Source organism: Arachis stenosperma, chromosome 8 (genome assembly GCF_014773155.1).
Source record: "Arachis stenosperma cultivar V10309 chromosome 8, arast.V10309.gnm1.PFL2, whole genome shotgun sequence".
In the NCBI taxonomy this organism is placed as follows: Eukaryota; Viridiplantae; Streptophyta; class Magnoliopsida; order Fabales; family Fabaceae; genus Arachis; species Arachis stenosperma.
In genome coordinates, this window is record NC_080384.1 from 47,528,398 (window position 1) to 47,548,362 (window position 19,965).

Below are 19,965 nucleotides of genomic sequence, written 5' to 3' on the forward strand. Positions count from 1 at the left end.
CCACGGACACCGGCAGTTCGAGATATTCACAGACCATCTCGAAACAGCGGATCGAAGCCCAACTGTTCGGATGCAACTGCGACGGTGACACGGAAATTCGGTTTAAGAGCGCCATTTGAAAGGCTGAGAAAGGAATGCGAACTCCGACTTGAGTGAACATGGCTTTATAGAACCAAATCCAGTCGGCGACCTGGCGGGGTTGGAAGTTGATTTCGTACAATCGCTCATGAGGAGCCGGGACGAAAACGTCGTAATTGGCCTCCTCGTCGGTCCCGCCACACAAATACCCGGCTTGTCGGAACTCGGTGAGCTCCTCCTCGCCCATTTGATTGGGTGAATCCCTTACATCAGAGACGACCCAAGCATACTGGTCGTACGCTGCAGGGTTGACGGATGCCCGGGAGACCGTGCGAGCCATACCTACATGGGGGTACCATCCAGTTAGTCTAAGAGATCGGTTGCTCAGGCCGAACACAAACATCACCCTCACGACTTCTCGACTAAGGCTAAACAAGACTGAATGGCTAAGAGAACGAGAAAAAAGCCTACCCTGGAATGGTACTTTTCCCCCCTAACACATCTACTCACAACTAAGAGGCTACACGACAACTTCAAAGAACCAAACGACAAGCATACAGAAATAATGCATAAAAAGGGGATGGTCCAAAAGTTACCTGAATTGATGAAAGGAGAATGAAGTTGAATCTGGGAAAATGCAAGAAACACGAACGTGAATGGACAGCGTCCTTGGGAATATGGGCCTGTCCCTGAGGGGCCCCCACTGACATGTATATAAGGGGAAGATTGGCTCTTCCCCCGAGGTACGTCACATTCTCTCACCCCCTTATTCTGCCCGCCTGCACATTGCTGACTTGAGCGTCGGAGTGTCTTTGCAGGTGGCACCCCCCTTCGTCCGTTCACCAGCACAAGTGCTCGCTAGCTCGGCAGACCCACAATCAGTGCGACCAGGACTAAGGACATCCTCGCCTATCCATCTTTGCATCTTCTGTCCACCCGACCTGTTCGGAAGACGACTAACGAACATGATCAAATTAGTTTCTTAAAGTTAACATTAACTGGTCAATTTACAAAAATACCAATTACATTTACAATTCAAAATTAAGAAACTAGTTTGCTCAATTTAAAAACTAAAAAAATTAATTTAATTATGACATAAAAAAACTAATATACTAATTTAATTATTATCTCGTATGTACGAAAAAAACCACATTTTTTTCATTGCCCATCCCAAAGAACAAGCATCCACTGATTCCACTCTAACAAAAAACTCACCCAACGTATTTTTTGGTGAGATGAGAGATACGGGATTTTGTAACATCGTAGAGAGAGCACTTTCAGTAACAGCGTGTGTGGTTCGAAACCTCTTAACTCTAACTTGCAACACTCTTGTTCACCGATTTTGATTTTGGATCCTGTGTGTTTTTGGACAAGGATTTTGGTTATCGTAATTTAGAAATGGATTCTCTTAAATTTTTTTTCAGTTATTGATAAAACCTGATCTCTTATCTTATATTTATTTTAATTGGGACAAAAAATATATATAAAAAATATTAAATAATAAAAATTATATTTTATCAAACAATTGGAAAAAAAATGGATCCTATAGTAATCCTAAGAATTTGAGCAGCAAATCTAAATGTATTACGTTTTTGAGCAGCAAATAGTCATGAATGGTCATGTAAGCAGAATATCTATTGTTTAGGAGTTTTTTTGTTTGGTCTTGTGTGTTTTGGGTACTTTGTTCAACCAAATAGTACGTCAGCATTATGATATGGGCTTTCAGTGTATGGGCTTCACAAGTTCAGTGGTGGACCAGTAGTTGTTGGGCCTATTAGGGTAGGGTTCAGAACCGGGCGGGTTATATCGCGAAGCTTCCGACCCATCTATCATCATGCTCTTGGTGGTATCGTGCACTTTCTCACTTCCTCTATTTCCTTCTCCGTTTATGCCAATTTATGCTCTTTTTTCTTTCTTTCTTTCTTCCTTGCTTCTTCTTCTTCTCCTGCTGTAACTCCCCAACAACACAAAAACCTCAATAACACAAACCACACCCTATCTCTCCCTTTATATTAACAACACCAGATCACTAATATTAATAATTATAATAATTAATCACCGAGTGGATCAAAGGGTTCCTTCGGAGCAAATAAATTTTCGCACGGGCTGGGGACATGATGAGAGCAGCAAACATGGCTCTGGAATGTGTACCTTATCACCCTAACTACTAGCTATAGATCAGGAGAGGAAAGAGCCCTCGGTTTTTCTTTTCTTTTTAATTTTTTCATTTGCACTTTTCTACACTCTTTTTGATAAACTCCATGGAGGACCAAGCGAATCAGAACCAAGGCCAAGGTCCTCCACCGCCGCAGCCTCCACCACTTCCGGCGCCGGAATCTGAACCACCGGTGGAGGAGGAGGAAGAGGATGAAGAAGACGATTCCAAGAAAGAGGAGGAGGAACTTGTCGCCAAGGTTAACAGGCTCATGGAGAAGATTATTTCTGCGCCCGATAACCCTAAGCCCGCGGTTCTCCATGCCCTGGCCTCTATCCTCGAAACGCAAGAGTCACGGTGTGTTTTGGCTTTCGCTTTTCTTTCTTTCTTTCGTTCGTTCGTTATTGTTATTGTTTAAAATTCGCGGCGGTTTTCAGTGTATTCGTTGTGTTTAGGTTTTCATAGAAAATATGAATTCAATTGTGTTTTTATTGTACCTGTATATGATCATTGATGCTAATGTGCCGTTCATGATTTATATTTTGGAATGTAGATACATGGAAGAGAATGGTTATTCTTCTTCAAGTAATGCCCGTGCTGCCCATAACATTGGGCGCCTTGGGAGCTTAATTCGGGTATTTTCACCTAAATGGTCTTTTTTTAAAAAAAATCTCTTTGATGGAGCTTTTAATGGAGTTAAGCTTTGATGTTAAATGCTAAAATAGAAGTTATCTGACATGACCATTGTCCACAGGAAAATGACGAGTTCTTTGAGTTGATATCTTCGAAGTTTCTGGCAGAATCGACGTACTCAACTGCCGTTCAAGCTGCCACTTGTAGACTTCTCTTATGCTGTTCACTGACTTGGATTGTAAGATTTATTTTTCATGCGTAGTTTTTTTTTTTTTCAATGTATGTTACCATGATGTGATGGAGTGTAAATGCGCAGTATCCTCATGTTTTTGACGAACCTGTACTGGACTGCATCAAAGAGTGGGTGCTGGATGATAATGGTAGACTATCTGCTGAAGAGCAAAATCTGAAGCATAACTCTGGGAGAAGGGATGCCTCAGATTCTGAAATGTTGAAAACCTATTCAACAGGAGTTCTTGCTGTGTGTTTGGTTAGGTATGTTACTGAATCACTAGACAATTTCTTAGAGTTTAATCACAAAAATCTGGCTTATATTATTATTATTATTATTGTTATTATTATTATTATTATTATTATTATTATTATTGCATGTAGTTCAAGTGGATGATGCTCCTTATCTTGCTTATCCATATATGTTTAGTTCTAATTTTCTCAATTTTGCGTATTAATAATGAATGGTCTCAGCGGAGGTCAAGTTGTGGAGGATGTATTGACATCTGGATTGTCAGCTAAGCTCATGCGTTATCTCCGTCTGCGTGTGCTTGGTGAGACAAGTAGCAGCCAGAAAGAAATTACTCATGCAACAGATAGTAGGCATGCATCAGGGAATAGTTCAGTCAGAGTTAGAGATGATGGTCGTGGAAGATTTCGCCAGCTCTTGGAACCTTGTCATTTAGATGATTCACGGATGGTTGATGATAGATCTTTAGATGATGTATCTCTTGAAAGGGGCCTTGATAAAAGCATTAGTGGACAAGAAGATTCCTGGGTTGATGGCGAGCCCCCTGACTTGCTTGGCAAAAATGCTGATATCCGTGAGGCAGATGCTGATGATGAGGATAGATGGCACTGTACAGATATAAGTGATGGAAGGATGAAATATGGCGAGCATGATGACAATTTGAGAGATGATTCTTCGAGAAGGCGCACAAATCGTGGATGGGGAAGATCCAAAGGAAAAGGAAGGGTCAACGAAGGGACTGTAGAAAGTGAAGCCATTGTTTCATCACCTGGTTCTGGTAGTCGACTAGGGCAGGGACGTAGTGTCAGAGATAGGACCATGCAGAGGAATGTTGATGTTAGAAGGGTGCCTGATTCTAAAAAGAATGCTAGGACAACTTCAGATGCTTCTGTTTTGGAAAGAGGGGATAATGATGATTGCTTCAGAGACTGCCGTATTGGAAGTAGAGATATTTCTGATATTGTTCGGAAAGCAATCTGTGCTGCTGAAGCTGAAGCCAGATCTGCCAATGCACCTGATGAAGCTGTTAAAGCAGCTGGTGATGCGGCTGCTGACCTTGTTAAAACCACAGCTTCAGAGGTATGATAATATTTGGATTCAAATGCTAAAACTGTTGTAGTTTATACTTCACATTCAAATGTTAAAATTGTTGCTTCTAATATTTTTCAGGAGTTTAAATCCACTAATGATGAAGATGCTGCTGTTTTGGCTGCTTCAAGGGCTGCATCCACTGTTGTTGATGCTGCATCTGCAGTTGAGGTTTCAAGGTATCCTACGCATATTTCATTGTTTTATGTGCATGATCTCGGTGCTTACATGACAACTGCAAGGATAGTAGGATAATACTTTTAGTCATGGTAATTGCCTAATTGGTTATAATGTTCTTCTCTGGTTGATCGCAGGAGCTCCATTAGTATCAATACTGAAACAGAGAATGTGAGTGGTGCAGAACCGGAAATTGTTGAGGATGTTGAAGAGTACTTCATCCCAGATATCCAATCCCTTGCACAATTAAGGGAAAAGTATTGCATTCAGTGCCTTGAGTTACTTGGAGAATATGTAGAAGTTCTTGGCCCCGTGTTACATGAAAAGGGAGTAGATGTATGTCTTGCTCTTCTGCAGCAAAATTCCAAACATCGGGAGGCATCCAAGGTTGCTTTACTGTTGCCTGATGTCATGAAGCTGATATGTGCTTTAGCTGCTCATAGGAAATTTGCTGCACTATTTGTGGACCGTGGGGGAATGCAAAAGCTGCTAGCTGTCCCTAGAATGGCTCAAACTTACTTTGGCCTATCGTCTTGTCTATTTACCATTGGTTCCCTTCAGGTACTTACTTGTTTAATAGTCATACCTTTTGAATTATAAGCCCAATAACACTATATCAAATCTTGTAATTTCAGGGAATAATGGAAAGGGTTTGTGCTCTTCCGTCAGACGTTGTTTTTCATGTTGTTGAGTTGGCTCTCCAACTCCTGGAGTGCAACCAAGATCAAGCGCGCAAAAATGCAGCATTGTTTTTTGCCGCTGCATTTGTCTTCAGAGCAGTTCTTGATGCTTTTGATTCTCAAGATGGACTACAGAAATTACTGGGTCTTCTAAATGATGCTGCGTCGGTAAGGTCTGGAGTAAATTCTGGAGCCTTGGGCTTATCAAGTGCAGGATCTCTTCGGAATGATCGATCATCTGCAGAAGTGCTGACATCATCTGAGAAGCAGATTGCCTACCACACTTGTGTTGCTTTGCGACAATATTTCAGGGCACATCTCCTTTTATTAGTTGATTCAATTCGCCCAAACAAAAGTAACCGTAGTGCTGCTAGGAACATCCCAAGTGTAAGGGCCGCGTACAAGCCACTTGATATCAGTAATGAGGCCATAGATGCAGTATTCCTACAATTGCAAAAAGATCGGAAGCTTGGTCCTGCATTTGTAAGAACTCGCTGGCCAGCTGTGGAGAAATTCTTGGCTTATAGTGGCCATATTACTATGTTGGAATTGTGTCAGGTATGATACCTTCAGTTTGTGCATCAATGGATGTTGTAATTATTGTAGTTTATCTATTTATTGTTCATTTGGTTGTTTGTAGGCCCCACCTGTGGAACGATATTTGCATGATTTGCTCCAGTATGCATTGGGTGTTCTGCATATTGTGACTTTGGTACCTAGCAGTCGTAAGATGATTGTAAATGCAACACTAAGCAATAATCGTGTTGGTATAGCAGTGATTTTGGATGCTGCAAATATTGTTAGTAGTCATGTGGATCCGGAGGTAAGTGTCTTACGGTAGCAACCTTAGTGTTTAGTACCCTAATTTTTTGTATAGGAAGTTGTTAGACATTTTTTTGTTCCTGTTCCTCTAGTATATGATATCTCATTTTCCTCAGCATATGCTTCTGCATTTCAGATCATCCAGCCAGCATTAAATGTTTTGGTCAACCTTGTTTGCCCCCCACCTTCAATCAGCAATAAACCTGCTTTGGCTTCACAAAGTCAACAGTCTGCTTCTGCCCAGACCTCAAATGCTCCACCCTTGGAGAGTAGAGACAGGACTGCTGAACGTAATAACCCGGATCGAGTGGCTGCTGTTACCAGTCAGATTGATCCTAGAGAAAGGAATGGGGAATCCGGTGCTGTAGATCGAACGACAACAATATCTAGTTCACAAACACTGAATAACACTCCACAAACTCCTGGTTCTGCAACAACCTCAGGATTAGTTGGCGACCGGAGAATCACTCTGGGTGCTGGAGCAGGTTGTGCTGGCCTAGCTGCACAACTAGAACAAGGATATCGTCAAGCAAGAGAAGCTGTTCGTTCTAATAATGGTATAAAGGTTCTTTTGCATCTCCTCCAACCTCGCATATATTCACCTCCTGCTGCTCTAGATTGCCTTCGTGCTCTAGCATGTCGAGTCCTACTTGGATTAGCTAGAGATGATACAATTGCACACATATTGACGAAGCTTCAGGTGAGAAACAATCACTGATTTTATTGCCCTTGATAATTCCGCTTAACTTCTACTTGCGAATCTGTTAAATTCTATTCTTATGATGCTTTTAGAAATTTGAAACAAAATATTGTGGAAATTCAAAATCCAAATTTGGTGGCTGTGTCCTAGGTTGGGAAAAAGCTTTCAGAGCTAATTCGCGATTCAGGCAGCCAGACAACTGGAACAGAGCAGGGCAGGTGGCAAGCTGAACTTTCCCAGGCTGCAATTGAGTTGATCGGGGTGAGCGTCTCCACTTTTTTGTTCAGGAGCTAAGTTGTGTTTGCTTCAATGTTTTCCTTGTGCAATTGTTTTCATAAAAAAGTTCTCTCTTTTTTTCTTTTTTCAGTTTGTCTTTTTGCTGCAAGTAATCCGATTATTTACCCCATTTTTACTTGTTTGGTATTGGGTTTTGATTGTTGTCAAGGAAAGTGTGTGTGAATTTGCTTTTCTTTTTGTGGTCTTGGAAGATATTTGAACCATGCTGCTAGCTAGTCAGCTAGTCTCAGTTTTGAAATTTTAAACTCTTACTGCAAACTTGACATAAATTAAGAAAGCTTATTGTGTCAAAGTCTTTATCACACATTTTAGGCGAAAAAAACTCAGTAGGTTATAGACATCATAGGTTTTATGGGCATTAGAATTCAGAACTCATGCTTAACAAAGATATATCCATATATAAATCTCTTCACTTCTAAGAGGCTGGAACTGAAATACTGACATTTATATTGAAATTTATTTGTAGATTGTGACTAATTCAGGGCGTGCAAGTACATTAGCTGCTACTGATGCAGCTACTCCTACCTTGAGGCGCATAGAAAGAGCAGCTATAGCTGCTGCTACTCCTATTACATACCATTCAAGGTAATTTTTTTTTTCAGTTGATCATTCAGAATTTTGCAAGACTACTTTATCCCTCTTTCCCTCCTCCTCTCCTCCTGCGTGTCCCTTTCTGACCCTTCTGATGTCACTGATATGTTTTTCTTATGCAGGGAACTTTTGCTCCTAATTCATGAACACCTGCAGGCATCTGGATTGTCACAAGCTGCTTCTACGTTGCTTAAAGAGGCTCAATTGACTCCCTTACCATCATTGGCTGCTCCATCTTCTCTTGCACAACAGCCAACCACACCAGAAGTTTCCTCAACATCAATTCAGTGGCCATCTGGTCGGGCCCCTTCTGGATTTCTCAGTAATAAATTAAAAGCTAATGGAAGGGATGAGGATGTCAGCTTGAAAATTGATTCTTTCTCTGCAAAGAAAAAATCATTGACCTTTTCATCATCTTTTGGTTCACATTCAAAACGTCACCTTGCTGATTCACAGCAGCCCCCATCCAGAAAATGGTTAAGTGCTGGGAAGGAATCTTCAGATACTAGTATTCTAGAGATGGCATCTGAATCCTCAGGGAAACATAACATTGATACTGGATCTCACTGTAAGACTCCAATGAACATGCCAACAAAGCGCAAGCTTTCTGATTTAAAGGATATAGGAATGTTCTCATCATCTGCCAAGCGGTTAAATGTTGGGGACCAAGGACTTCGCTCTCCTATTTTTTCAAGTTCAATACGGAAAACTACTCAGCATGCTGATTTTGCCGGGCTTTCTACACCAATTTCTAACCTAAGAAGTACAGCTGACAATGGGGATGAGAACCAATACAGTATTTCAAATCCAAGTCAGATGACGCCATCCTCCCAAGTGTTAAATGATCTTCAGCCCAACAACCCAGAACGAGTTACCCTTGATTCTCTAGTGGTTCAATATTTAAAGCATCAGCATCGCCAATGCCCAGCTCCTATTACCACTCTTCCTCCACTCTCTCTTCTTCATCCTCATGTTTGTCCTGAGCCAAAGCGAAGCTTAGACGCGCCTTCTAATGTGACTGCTCGGCTTGGTACACGTGAATTTAAACTTGCATATGGAGGAGTGCATGGGAATCGCAAGGATAGGCAATTTGTTTACAGCAGGTTTAGGCCATGGCGCACTTGTAGGGATGATGCTGGTGCCTTGTTAACATGCATTACCTTCCTTGAGGACTCTTCTCATATTGCTGTTGGGAGCCACAATGGGGAGCTAAAATTGTTCGACTCTAACAACAACAATGTGGTGGAGAGCTACACCGGTCACCAGTCTCCTTTGACGCTTGTTCAGTCTTTTGTTTCTGGTGAGACCCAGCTGTTGCTTTCATCAAGCTCCCAAGATGTTAGGCTGTGGGATGCAGCATCAATTTTGACTGGTCCTACCCATTCATTTGATGGGTGCAAGGCTGCCAGGTTTAGCAATTCTGGGAATGTCTTTGCAGCCTTGTCAACTGAATCTACGCGGCGGGAAATCCTCCTGTATGATATCCAAACTTGTCAGCTAGAATCGAAGTTGACAGATACATTTGCAACTTCTACTGGGCGTGGTCATGTGTATTCTTTAATTCACTTTAGCCCCTCTGACTCAATGCTGCTTTGGAATGGTGTCTTGTGGGACCGGCGGGTTTCTGGGCCTGTTCATCGTTTTGATCAGTTCACAGACTATGGAGGTGGAGGCTTTCATCCTGCTGGTAATGAGGTATGCAATCTTTTATCCGTCTTAAGCTAAAGTCCTAATTTGTTGGAAGATTATCTGGAGATGACTAAAAGTGGTAAGATAGTTATATAGAAGGTATACGTAATAAAACTCAACTTCTAATGTGCATCCATAATGTATAGATTGTGGGGGCGGTTTATCAAACTCTGCCCAGTTTTTTAGATGGTTGAGCTCAACACCAAGAAATGATTCTGTTGTTTGTTATTATTATTATTTGTTAAATTTACTTATATTTTATTATTTCTTCAAGTGTGTTTTATGACCTTTCATTTGTTGGGGAAAAAATGCTTAACCAGGTAATTATAAACTCAGAAGTCTGGGATCTGCGCAAGTTCAGGCTACTACGTAGTGTTCCTTCATTAGATCAAACATCAATAACATTCAATGCACGTGGTGATGTAATGTATGCAATCTTGAGGAGAAATCTTGAAGATGTGATGTCAGCAGTCCACACACGTCGTGTCAAGCATCCTCTTTTTGCTGCATTCCGAACAGTTGATGCAATTAATTATTCTGACATAGCTACTATACCTGTGGATCGCTGTGTCCTTGATTTTGCAACTGAGTCAACAGATTCATTTGTTGGGTTGATTACTATGGATGATCAAGATGAGATGTATGCATCGGCTAGAGTCTATGAAATTGGTCGCCGGAGACCAACTGATGATGATTCTGATCCTGATGATGCAGAAAGTGAGGAGGAAGATGAGGATGACGACGATGATGATGGTGATGTAGATCCACTGTTAGGCCCTGGTTTCCGTGGTGAGAGCGATAGTGATCCTGATGACATGAGCAATGATGAAGATGATGATAGTATAAGTGAACTTGATGATGATGAAGATGGTGACTTTATGTTGGATGACGTCGAGTTCGACGGAGGACCAGGGATATTGGAGATTTTGACGGAGGGGGAAGAGGAGGATGATGAAGATAGTGAAGTACTCGAATCCTTAAGTAGCGATGAAGAGGATTATGTGGGTAATGGCTTTGGTTATTAACTGTTAATCAAAGAGGCTGTAATTATTATTTCTTTCTTTTCATTATATTCATTTTTGGCCGAAAGGTTTTTCTTTTTATAATTTTTGCCTCAATTTTTCTGAGATCTCTTTCAAATGATGTCTCCTTCGAACTGATCACTATAGTTATTATTATAACAGAAAGGTCGAGAAGCGTAATTGTACATGTTTCAAAACCACATTTTTCCCCCTTACGAACAACGTGGCATCTTTTTAGTCCTAATGTTTGAGACAGACATGTCCACCTTCCCGGAAGGATGTAATATTGAGAGGGAGAAAAATAAAGTATAGTACTTCGTAATACTAAATTAAGAAAAGGAGTCGGAAATTCAGATATCAGTTCCTCTCTTCCTCTCTTCCTCTACTAAAATAAAGGGTTATAATCATGTTATGTGGATAGGAAATTCTAGCAGGAGAAGAATTTCTCCCAACATGTCATTTGCTTGGAGTGCTGGTTATAGTGTAACGGTTCTAACCTCTTTTTTTTATATATATAAAATGTTAAGAGTCATCAGAATTTATAATTTTTTATTATTTAATCATTAATTTTATTTTTTAATATAATATTTTTAATCTAGTAATTTAACAACATATTTGTTCATACTTCCTACTCTAGTACAAAAATATAATGAAGTCCAAAAAGAATAAAAGCCTACCTAACAAATATGGCCTCATCCACTCTTTACCTGAGGTCGGACGCGATGATTGCAATTCAGTCATATTTATTTAAATAAGTAACTAACTTTTAAGATTTATTTATCTATTTAGGAAGGAGATCTAAACAATTTTTCTAATGGCCATCTACCATTCTAAGTGGAACTATTTTAAAAAGTAATTATTTTTTCTACTATAAATACATTGAGAAACTCTGGTATATTGAGAACTCAATCGACAAAAAATTTGTTTCAAACCCTTGCTAACTTAAGCATTGGAGTCCCTTTCTCCCACCTTCTCACGAGAAATTCAGATAGCGGCACTTCAGCATCAATAAAGTCGGACGCTGTCCTAAAAAGAGTCTGAACTTCTCATATTTTTAAACATTGATGACTAATTGATGATCAAAATAATCAATTTTGATAGTCTTCTAACAATTTTTTAATTGGTTGATTTTACTATAATTAGAAACTTTTGAGTCCCTTTTTAGTTTTCACTTGTTAAGAAAATAATTAATTTTTTGTCGGAAGGATAAAAATGTATACAACATAACTAGTGAAACTTTAAAATAAGAAGGTTGGTAAAGTAAAAAATAAAAGTTTAATTATAATTAAAAATAATGTAAAGTGCTAGGCAATTAATATTAGAGATTAATTAAATGTTTTTATATTTTATTATATTTATATAATTACTAGTACATATAATAGTTACAATTTTATCTTTCCGTTAAAACTAAATTTTTCTAATGCAAAATCTCCGTTCAAATCCAATGCTTATGTTTTAAAAAAAAATGCTTCGTCAAATAATAAATTTGGGCTAATCAGGAAAGGTGTCAGTGTAACAACCAACAAGCAACTCGAGATGTAAAGTATCAAAATAATTAAACAAACAGAGACTCACGTGGAAGGAAGATGGCTTTAAATAAGAGTTTTTCTTTTCTTTATATGATAAATTTATTTCGAAAATAAGTTTTTATTTTAATAAATATATAATAGATGTATTAAAAATTTAAATTTATATATTTATAAAAAAATTCAATAAATAATATTAAGATGTGTTCTTAAAATAAAAACACCTGTTAATCAAACATGATTTCAATGTAAGAATTTCTCTTTTTAATGGTAAAAAGTTAACGGTGGTCACTAGGTACGCTACTTGTAATTCTGAGCATCTGCAACTTTCGCCTCATACTCTGACAGTGAGAAAACACAATGTTGGGAGTGGCACCAAAAACCCTCACAAATTTGCCTCCTCCTTCATTGTTCCCATTCAGCTCAAAAACCCAAACCACATTACCTTCCAATCTCTCTTTCCCTTCTTCAACTCGCTTCACCCACAAATACCCAACCGTTTCAGCCGTCTCCAACCCGGTTCAGGAACCCAAACTCGCTGAGTCACTCTCCCCGGGTCAGTTCCGAGTCGACATCCTCTCTGAATCGCTCCCTTTCATTCAGAAGTTCCGGGGAAAAACCATCGTCGTCAAGTATGGCGGTGCCGCCATGAAGTCACCGGCGCTGCAGGCATCCGTGATCAACGACCTCGTACTTCTCTCCTGTGTCGGCCTCCGCCCCGTCATGGTCCACGGCGGCGGGCCGGAGATCAACCACTGGCTCAGCCGACTCAACATCCAGGCCGTGTTCCGCGACGGACTCCGCGTCACCGACGGCGACACCATGGAGATCGTGTCCATGGTGCTAGTCGGAAAGGTAAACAAGACGCTGGTTTCACTCATCAACAAGGCCGGCGCCACCGCCATCGGCCTTTCCGGCATGGACGGCCGCCTCATAACCGCCTGCCCCAGCCCCAAGGCGGCGGACCTGGGGTTCGTCGGAGAAGTGGAGCAGGTGGATCCGTCGGTGCTTCGGCCACTGATTGCGAGTGGGTACATCCCGGTGGTGACGTCAGTTGCGGCCGACAAATACGGTCAGCCGTACAACATCAATGCTGATACAGTGGCGGGAGAATTAGCGGCGGCGCTGGAGGCGGAGAAACTGATTCTGCTAACTGATGTAGCTGGGATATTGGAGAATAAGGATGATCCAAAGAGCTTGGTGAAGGAGATTGATATAAAGGGAGTGAAGAAAATGATGGATAATGGGAAAATTGGTGGTGGAATGATTCCCAAAGTGAATTGCTGCGTGCGATCGCTAGCTCAAGGGGTGAGGACTGCCAGTATTATCGACGGCCGCGTCCCGCATTCTTTGCTGTTGGAGATTTTGACGGATGAAGGTGCTGGAACTATGATCACTGGCTAAATTTTTTAGATTGATTTTATAGTGTTTCTTGTTTTTCATGTGATAAATGAAAGCTTGCAATGAATGATGCAAGGTTTTGCTGCTTTTTGTGCCCAGCTTCTAGTAAATCGTTTTGTACTTCGCTTTTAGTAATGCATAAGGAAAATATTGATTTGGTTTCCTTATGTTTTCGTTATGAAGTTTTGGGTCTTTTGGTTGAACGAAATACTTGTTACTTGCAAATCATTTACCAGGAAAGTTTGTGTTCTTGCCTTTCGGTTCGAGTTCCAACTCTGAGGAAATTACAGTTACAGTTGCTCATATCGAATGAAATTAATCCCTATATTGTAAGCAGTTACAATTGGCAAAATCAAATTAATAGATTGCTTAGTAACAAGGTTTTGTTGCTGATGAAAAAGAGCAAAATGCATACAAATGAAATCCTCGGATAATTAAATTTAAACGGAGTATATACACCAGAACCAGTAGAAATTACCAGCATATAAGTTTTTATCCATCTACATTTATATTCCAAAATATACTTCAGAAATATCTCGCACAACGCCACTTAAGCAAAGTGTGGTGCATGGATTACAAGACAATACTAGGTGCAAAAAATATCTAAAAATCCTAAATTGTGATTGACCTAATGCTGCTGTTTTTCAAGCTTACAAAAATGTGTTGACTGTTGTGCAAGCATATTCATAAAACCACTGCTAAGCTTGCATACTTTGTCAATATCTATGGTAATACCAAGGGCCTAATTGGACTCCGAAATGTCTTCGTTCTCTTGTTCTTCATCATCTGAATCTGGAATAACAATAGATTCTAACGCAGAATTTCGAGTGGGTCTCTGTCTCAGTCTTTGCTTTGAGGCCAAACCTCTGCTTTCTGCAAGGGTATAGCTAGGGACTCCAGCTAACCGCTTGCTGTAGCGAACTCCCCTTGGATAAGAAACTGCGTGGCTTGAATGCACTTCCTTTGTATAAGGAGCTGCACGGCTTGAATGCGCTTCTGAATTTCCCAGCTCGCTACTATCAGCATCATCATCTTGCTCCTCACTGTAACCACAATCCTCATGTTCATAACCAGTATCATCACTGTCTGATACGGGAACCACATCCTGTTTGGAATCACTCTCTGATGAATCATCCTTGCTGTTGGATTTACCTTCTGATCCCGTGTTTTTGTCTCGTTCAGTGCCTGAAGACCTTTTCCTTGTACTAATGTCAAACAAGGAAAGTAGAAAAGCAGCATTAGATTCAGAAATGAGGACATTATCTATTAGATAATTGGGATGAAAAATGACAGAATCCAAAAATATTAAATAAATAATATGATGTTACACCAAAAACATCTTGGGCTAGCCAGTGTTAAACGGCCATGCCATTCAACAGTCAACACAGGACTATCTACTTGACTACTTCCATATCGATGTGTATTTATAATTACATATGTATATATAAGGCATGAAGCAACCCCGCAAAGTGTAGGCTGAAGATAAATTTAAGTTCGCTAATCTCTTTTTTGGTTTGGTTATTGACTTATTATCCAAACAAACCCCTGGACATCATTAGAAGTAGAGCATGAACCAAATATATATATATACATACAACATACTTTATTAACTGTATAGCTTCCTTCATGGTACGATCATAAGCTTCTGCAATATTTCGGAAAAAGAATTTCATTAGCTTCAAATATCCAATTCGCATCAAAAGATGGCATAAAGAAGAAAGCAATCAAGACAAGTTAGATGCAATTTCAATTAAAAATTCACTAGGCATTTAACAGAGAAAAATGTAAAATTCACCAGGAGAGTGTCGAGGAAAAATGGTTCAACAAATAAAATGTAAAATCCAAATTAATAGAGCGCCTTAATATTAGGCAACGTTCTCAACATACAAATTAATGCAACGGCAGCATGTCACAAATAATAGTCCAGAGAGAAAGCCGATGTCTCGTTTATGCAGAAACATCCTCACCCATTTAATTCATAAGACATACACGCTACCAATGCAAGTAATACGTAAACCAAGAAAAGAACAAATTCAACTCCATTAGTATGCACTATGCAGGATGACGTTGACAACAGTATTGTGCATCAGAACAGGTAGATCACATTGATTTAGGTATCATCATTCATCAAACAAATGTGAATGCCACATAATTGAAGATACAATACCCATCTTACCAAGTGAGTAATTAACAGGCCTGCGAGTGCGACAAGAGCGTGTATTCCCCGAGCAATAATTCCGAAAATCAGTTGATAGCATCTCCTGTCGTTTCTTTCGTTCTGCTGCTCTTTCTTTATTCTGTGAAATTTGAAAGTGATGTTACTTCAAATCAATACAACAAACAAAGATGTGGACACGCCATTAAGTATCATGAAAGACCTATCAAACACTAGACAAGATTACTAATTACTATCATACCTTTTTAAGCTTTTCAAGAACAGGAATGACATCACTTTCAAGTTTCTTACTAATAGCAACTTCAACAGAAGATTTGCTACATGAAAATGTTTCCTGCAACCAACATTCAATGATAGTAAATTAAGAACTGAAATTTAGGATGTAGGAAGAAGATAGGGCAGTGAATTTGATCTTACAGCTGCTTTTGAAAATTCTTCAAGATTGGAGGCAAGTGTTTCCCATTGAAAATTGATGGGAATTGATAAACAGCCATTTACATCATTCTGTGAACTTGAGTCTGATGTGATTATTTCCCTATACAATCTGTGACTCTTGCATTTTGCATTTGCATCATACCTATGATCAACAAAGTGGTAATCAATATTTTGAGATTTAGAGAAATATGAAAAGACCAGAACATTTCTAAAGATTACCAAAAGGAAGTGTCAGTTCCATCTCTTCCTAAGGCTACTTTGCGAAAAGATGTAAGCTCTGTTCCTTCTTTTAAAGAATCATTAATGTATGATACTGCATCATTTTGCTGAAGATAAAAACACACCGGCAAACAAAAAAGGGGACAAATTAAAACATAGACTTTGAGGATAGATTGTCTAGCCAGGAAAATGCAAAAATATCCTATATATTAATGAAACCACAAGAGGAGATAAGAATACTTCAGCTCGGACTTCACATAGCGCTTTTAGTAGTCGCAAACGATCCAGTGGAGTAAGTTCCTTGTATTTGGATATCTCCTCTCTGCATAAACCATCCATGACATCAATTATTAACATTTTGCAGCACTCATTTTCAGCACAACATTATTGGTACATTTCCAGTACCCGTTAGAAGGCACAAGTGGAATCTTCCCCTCAGCAACCTATGAAAAGGAGCCGAAAAGCATCAGTGAGACAATAGGAAGAGAGAAAAAATAATTAAAATGTAAAAAGTCAAGTAACAAGCAAAGACTCACCCATGACCACCACATGGCTAGTTTCTTGCAGAGAGCAGTCACCCATTTGTCAGCATTAACCAAATTTTTATTCACTGGTGGTATCCCCTGTGAAAAATGCAAACAAAATTTAAAATTTAGAAAGAAACCAACGATGGACCAATATCCAAATAATGATAGTATGGGATAGGTATACTATGAGCTTAAAAATACAAACCGTAAAGGGTAAGGTAAGGATGGTTGGTTTGATTTGAAAAGTTTGCCAATTTATCATCATATTCATATTATATCTTAGGCTTTTCTCCCAAAACATATATCCCAAAATAATAATAGAAATAATAAGAAAATAAACCCGGCTTTCTCTCCCTGCATCACTCCTTAATTTGGTGAAAATTGTCTTAAACAGTATTTTATCCCAAAAAAAATTATGAAAACAGTAAAGCTTTGAAGTTAATGAGTTCAATACATCCCTGTTGTAAAGGTGAACGCAAAAAATTAGCTCTTTTTTGTACTAAAATGATTCGCTTGAAATGAAAGGAAATGAACAGTCACGTTGTTACTATAATCTATACAAAAGGTCATAAGTTTGATAAATTAAAAAATAAAAATAATAAATAAGAATAAGAAAGTACCTTCAAAAGTTGAATGTGAAGCTGAGCAAGTGCAGAGTCAGGCTTGACAATCCCAATTTCTAACTCTTCAGCAGAAAGCTTGAATTCTTTGCCGAGTATTGAGCTAAACACCTGAAATCACCAAAACCACCTTCACTCATTGATTTATACCCTACTCTCACACTGAATCCTACATTTTAACCCCCCAAAAAAATTAATAACAATTATAATAACAACGTCTACGATATCATGACCTACGAAAAATTAGAAAACAACGATTTTTCTTTTCATGAAGCGCGAATATGATTCTTACGTCGAAGAAGTTGAGAACAGAAGCGAGTTCCCAGCGTCCACGTAGCCTCAGAATCTCATCCTCCATCGTATTCTCCTCGCCTCCACTGTGTTCTTCTGCGTTCGTCATTTCTCTTTCTCTCTCTTCGTTGCGATTTCTGAGAGAAGAAACGTTAGAGAATGATCGAAGAATGGAGAATAAAAAGAAGAGGAAGCGTGATCGACAGGGCAAAACGCAAAACGGTGAGTTTTTTCTTTTTCCCGCCCGAAGCGCTTTTTACTCGCTTTTATTTTAACCTGCTCTGAATCGCAGTGGACAGTGTGGAGTAGAGTGGAGTGTTGGATTTTTTATTTATTTTAGGGTTAATTAATTTTGGGTCGCGCCCTTTTGGATCGTTTCCCTCGCGGCTCCAAATGTGGCTTTTAAGGGTCGTGTATTGCTTGTTTGCTATGGGCCCAGGTGAAAAAGAGACTTTAATTTTATTTTCTTTTTTTATATATTATCAGGACTTTTTAACTAAATAAATAATAATTTTATTAGGTAACCAATTAGGATAATAATTAATTGCACAACTAATATATTAACTGTTTAAAAATCCAATAAAAAAATTACAAATTTTAAATCAAGAGTAATTTTAATCTCATTTTTATTTTTATTTATAGTAAAAAAATAATCACAAAATTTTTTACCTTCTTTTTAGAACTTTTTCTTTTTAATATTGTATTACTAGAAGTGAATTCCTTCGTCATGAACTAATTTATGTGTTAAACACAACTATGGCTATTTACAAAACATAAAAGGCGTTTTGTGTTTCTTCAATTAAAATAATATTTTTTTAACAAAATGTTAGTAACGTTTTGTCCTTTTATGATTAAAAATTTTTTTTATTACAAAACATCAACGACGTTTTGTGCTACTACCACAACCGTGTAGAACACTAAAATGATCAAGTGTGTGTTTGGATTATAGTTTGCAAACGGAAGTTTGAATAAAATTGATTTTGTAAACTTGATTTTGATGAAAAATAAGTTTGTGTTAAGTGATTTATGTTTGGCAATATTTATATCAAAATTGATTATAGTAAAATAAATGTTGTTTGGATTACACGATTCAAAATCACTTTTAGATACAAAATTACTAAAATAGACATCAACTTAAATAATTGTTGTATATTATTTTAATTTAGATATTTAAATAGATCTTATTAATTAATTCTATAATAAAATTAATATTTATACACTAAAATAAAAATAATATATAAAAATTGGTAAAATATACTTTTAATTAAAATTAACAAAATATAAATTTTAGAGAGTACTAAAAATAATAAAAAAATTAAATATTTATTTTGGTAGTAATTGAAATAAATCAAAAAAAAATTTATGATATTTTTTATATAGTATATTTTGAGTACTCTTAGTACTCTTTTTTAGTATGTTATAATTTTTTATTATTATTATTTACAATTAATTTTTTGTTTAATTTATTTTTTTAATAGGATCAATATATTATATTAAAAAAAATAAAAATAATATAAAAAAATTATAATTATAAAAGTGTATAATATCAAATAAATAATTAATAAAAAATAGTAAATAATAGAAAAAGATAGTTTATATAAACAAAAATAATATAAATAATACAATAGTATGCATAAAGGATAAAATTGGTAAAAGATAAATAAAGATTGAGTATTGATGGCTAAAAGCCCGTTGGTGAAACGCATAAGCTTAAAATTGTTGCTTCTTGAAAACGTGGTTTTGAATGCAAAATCACTTCTGCGTTCACGAATAAAAAATTTGCCAAACAAAAAATTACAGCTTTCAAGATATCTAAACGTACTTCTTCTCTTTGAACGTAGTTGCCAAACACACCCCAAATATTTTTGTATTTCTCATTAAAATTATTCATATATAAAAATTTTAGCCTTCTTTTTAAGTCCTTTACTCGCGTCATTTAATATCACCTCCAACTACCTTAGTCGACGTGTCACGTCATAATCGTGCTGTTGCGTCACGCTGTCCATCACCGTTCATCGCTCAACCATCATCCACCAACAATAGATGTTTTTCCTAAGAATGTACAATAAAAAATTATTAAAATAAGACATCATTTTGAATGTTTTTTAAAATTTGGATTTCAGATGCTTAAATTTTAGAAGTATTGAATAACAATCGAAACATCCAAAATATAAGGAAAAGAAATATCTGAAAATTTACAAAAATAAACATTTAAAACTACTTAAAAAATAATTCAAAACTTAAAAGGAAGAAACATCCAAAACATAAAAAAAATTATCTAAGACCTATAAAAAGATACATTTAAAACCTTGAAAAACAAAATATCCAAAATTATTAAAAAGAATCATTAAGACTT

At 37.7% G+C, this 19,965-nt stretch overlaps 3 protein-coding genes across 4 annotated transcripts; 2 read left to right on the plus strand and 1 right to left on the minus strand.

The window, feature by feature from the left end:
- The first annotated feature begins 1,980 nt into the window (after positions 1 to 1,980).
- Positions 1,981 to 10,498, plus strand: LOC130946912 (DDB1- and CUL4-associated factor homolog 1). The gene is made up of 14 exons (XM_057875808.1): positions 1,981 to 2,590; positions 2,787 to 2,868; positions 2,988 to 3,104; positions 3,183 to 3,361; positions 3,572 to 4,427; positions 4,518 to 4,615; positions 4,751 to 5,174; positions 5,249 to 5,851; positions 5,934 to 6,116; positions 6,252 to 6,815; positions 6,966 to 7,076; positions 7,579 to 7,697; positions 7,826 to 9,398; positions 9,713 to 10,498. Exons 1-14 carry the CDS (start codon positions 2,340 to 2,342, stop codon positions 10,415 to 10,417), a joined length of 5,865 nt encoding a protein of 1,954 aa, XP_057731791.1. The 5' UTR covers positions 1,981 to 2,339; the 3' UTR covers positions 10,418 to 10,498.
- A 1,739-nt stretch (positions 10,499 to 12,237) lies between these two features.
- Positions 12,238 to 13,588, plus strand: LOC130944060 (acetylglutamate kinase, chloroplastic). Its single transcript, XM_057872196.1, has one exon. It carries the CDS (start codon positions 12,301 to 12,303, stop codon positions 13,342 to 13,344), a length of 1,044 nt encoding a protein of 347 aa, XP_057728179.1. The 5' UTR covers positions 12,238 to 12,300; the 3' UTR covers positions 13,345 to 13,588.
- A 236-nt stretch (positions 13,589 to 13,824) lies between these two features.
- Positions 13,825 to 17,919, minus strand: LOC130945241 (DDT domain-containing protein DDR4). Of its 2 annotated transcripts, none has more exons than XM_057873971.1 (11): positions 17,611 to 17,919; positions 17,319 to 17,429; positions 16,708 to 16,794; positions 16,577 to 16,614; positions 16,412 to 16,493; positions 16,172 to 16,278; positions 15,935 to 16,094; positions 15,759 to 15,851; positions 15,518 to 15,638; positions 14,944 to 14,986; positions 13,825 to 14,546 (listed from the first exon to the last, which is right to left on the minus strand). In XM_057873971.1, exons 1-11 carry the CDS (start codon positions 17,716 to 17,718, stop codon positions 14,084 to 14,086), a joined length of 1,413 nt encoding a protein of 470 aa, XP_057729954.1. In that variant the 5' UTR covers positions 17,719 to 17,919; the 3' UTR covers positions 13,825 to 14,083. The 2 variants fall into 2 exon arrangements, with proteins under 2 accessions (XP_057729954.1, XP_057729955.1); XM_057873972.1 differs by having other exon boundaries at positions 14,293 to 14,546; positions 14,937 to 14,986.
- Between the last annotated feature and the right edge of the window lie 2,046 nt (positions 17,920 to 19,965).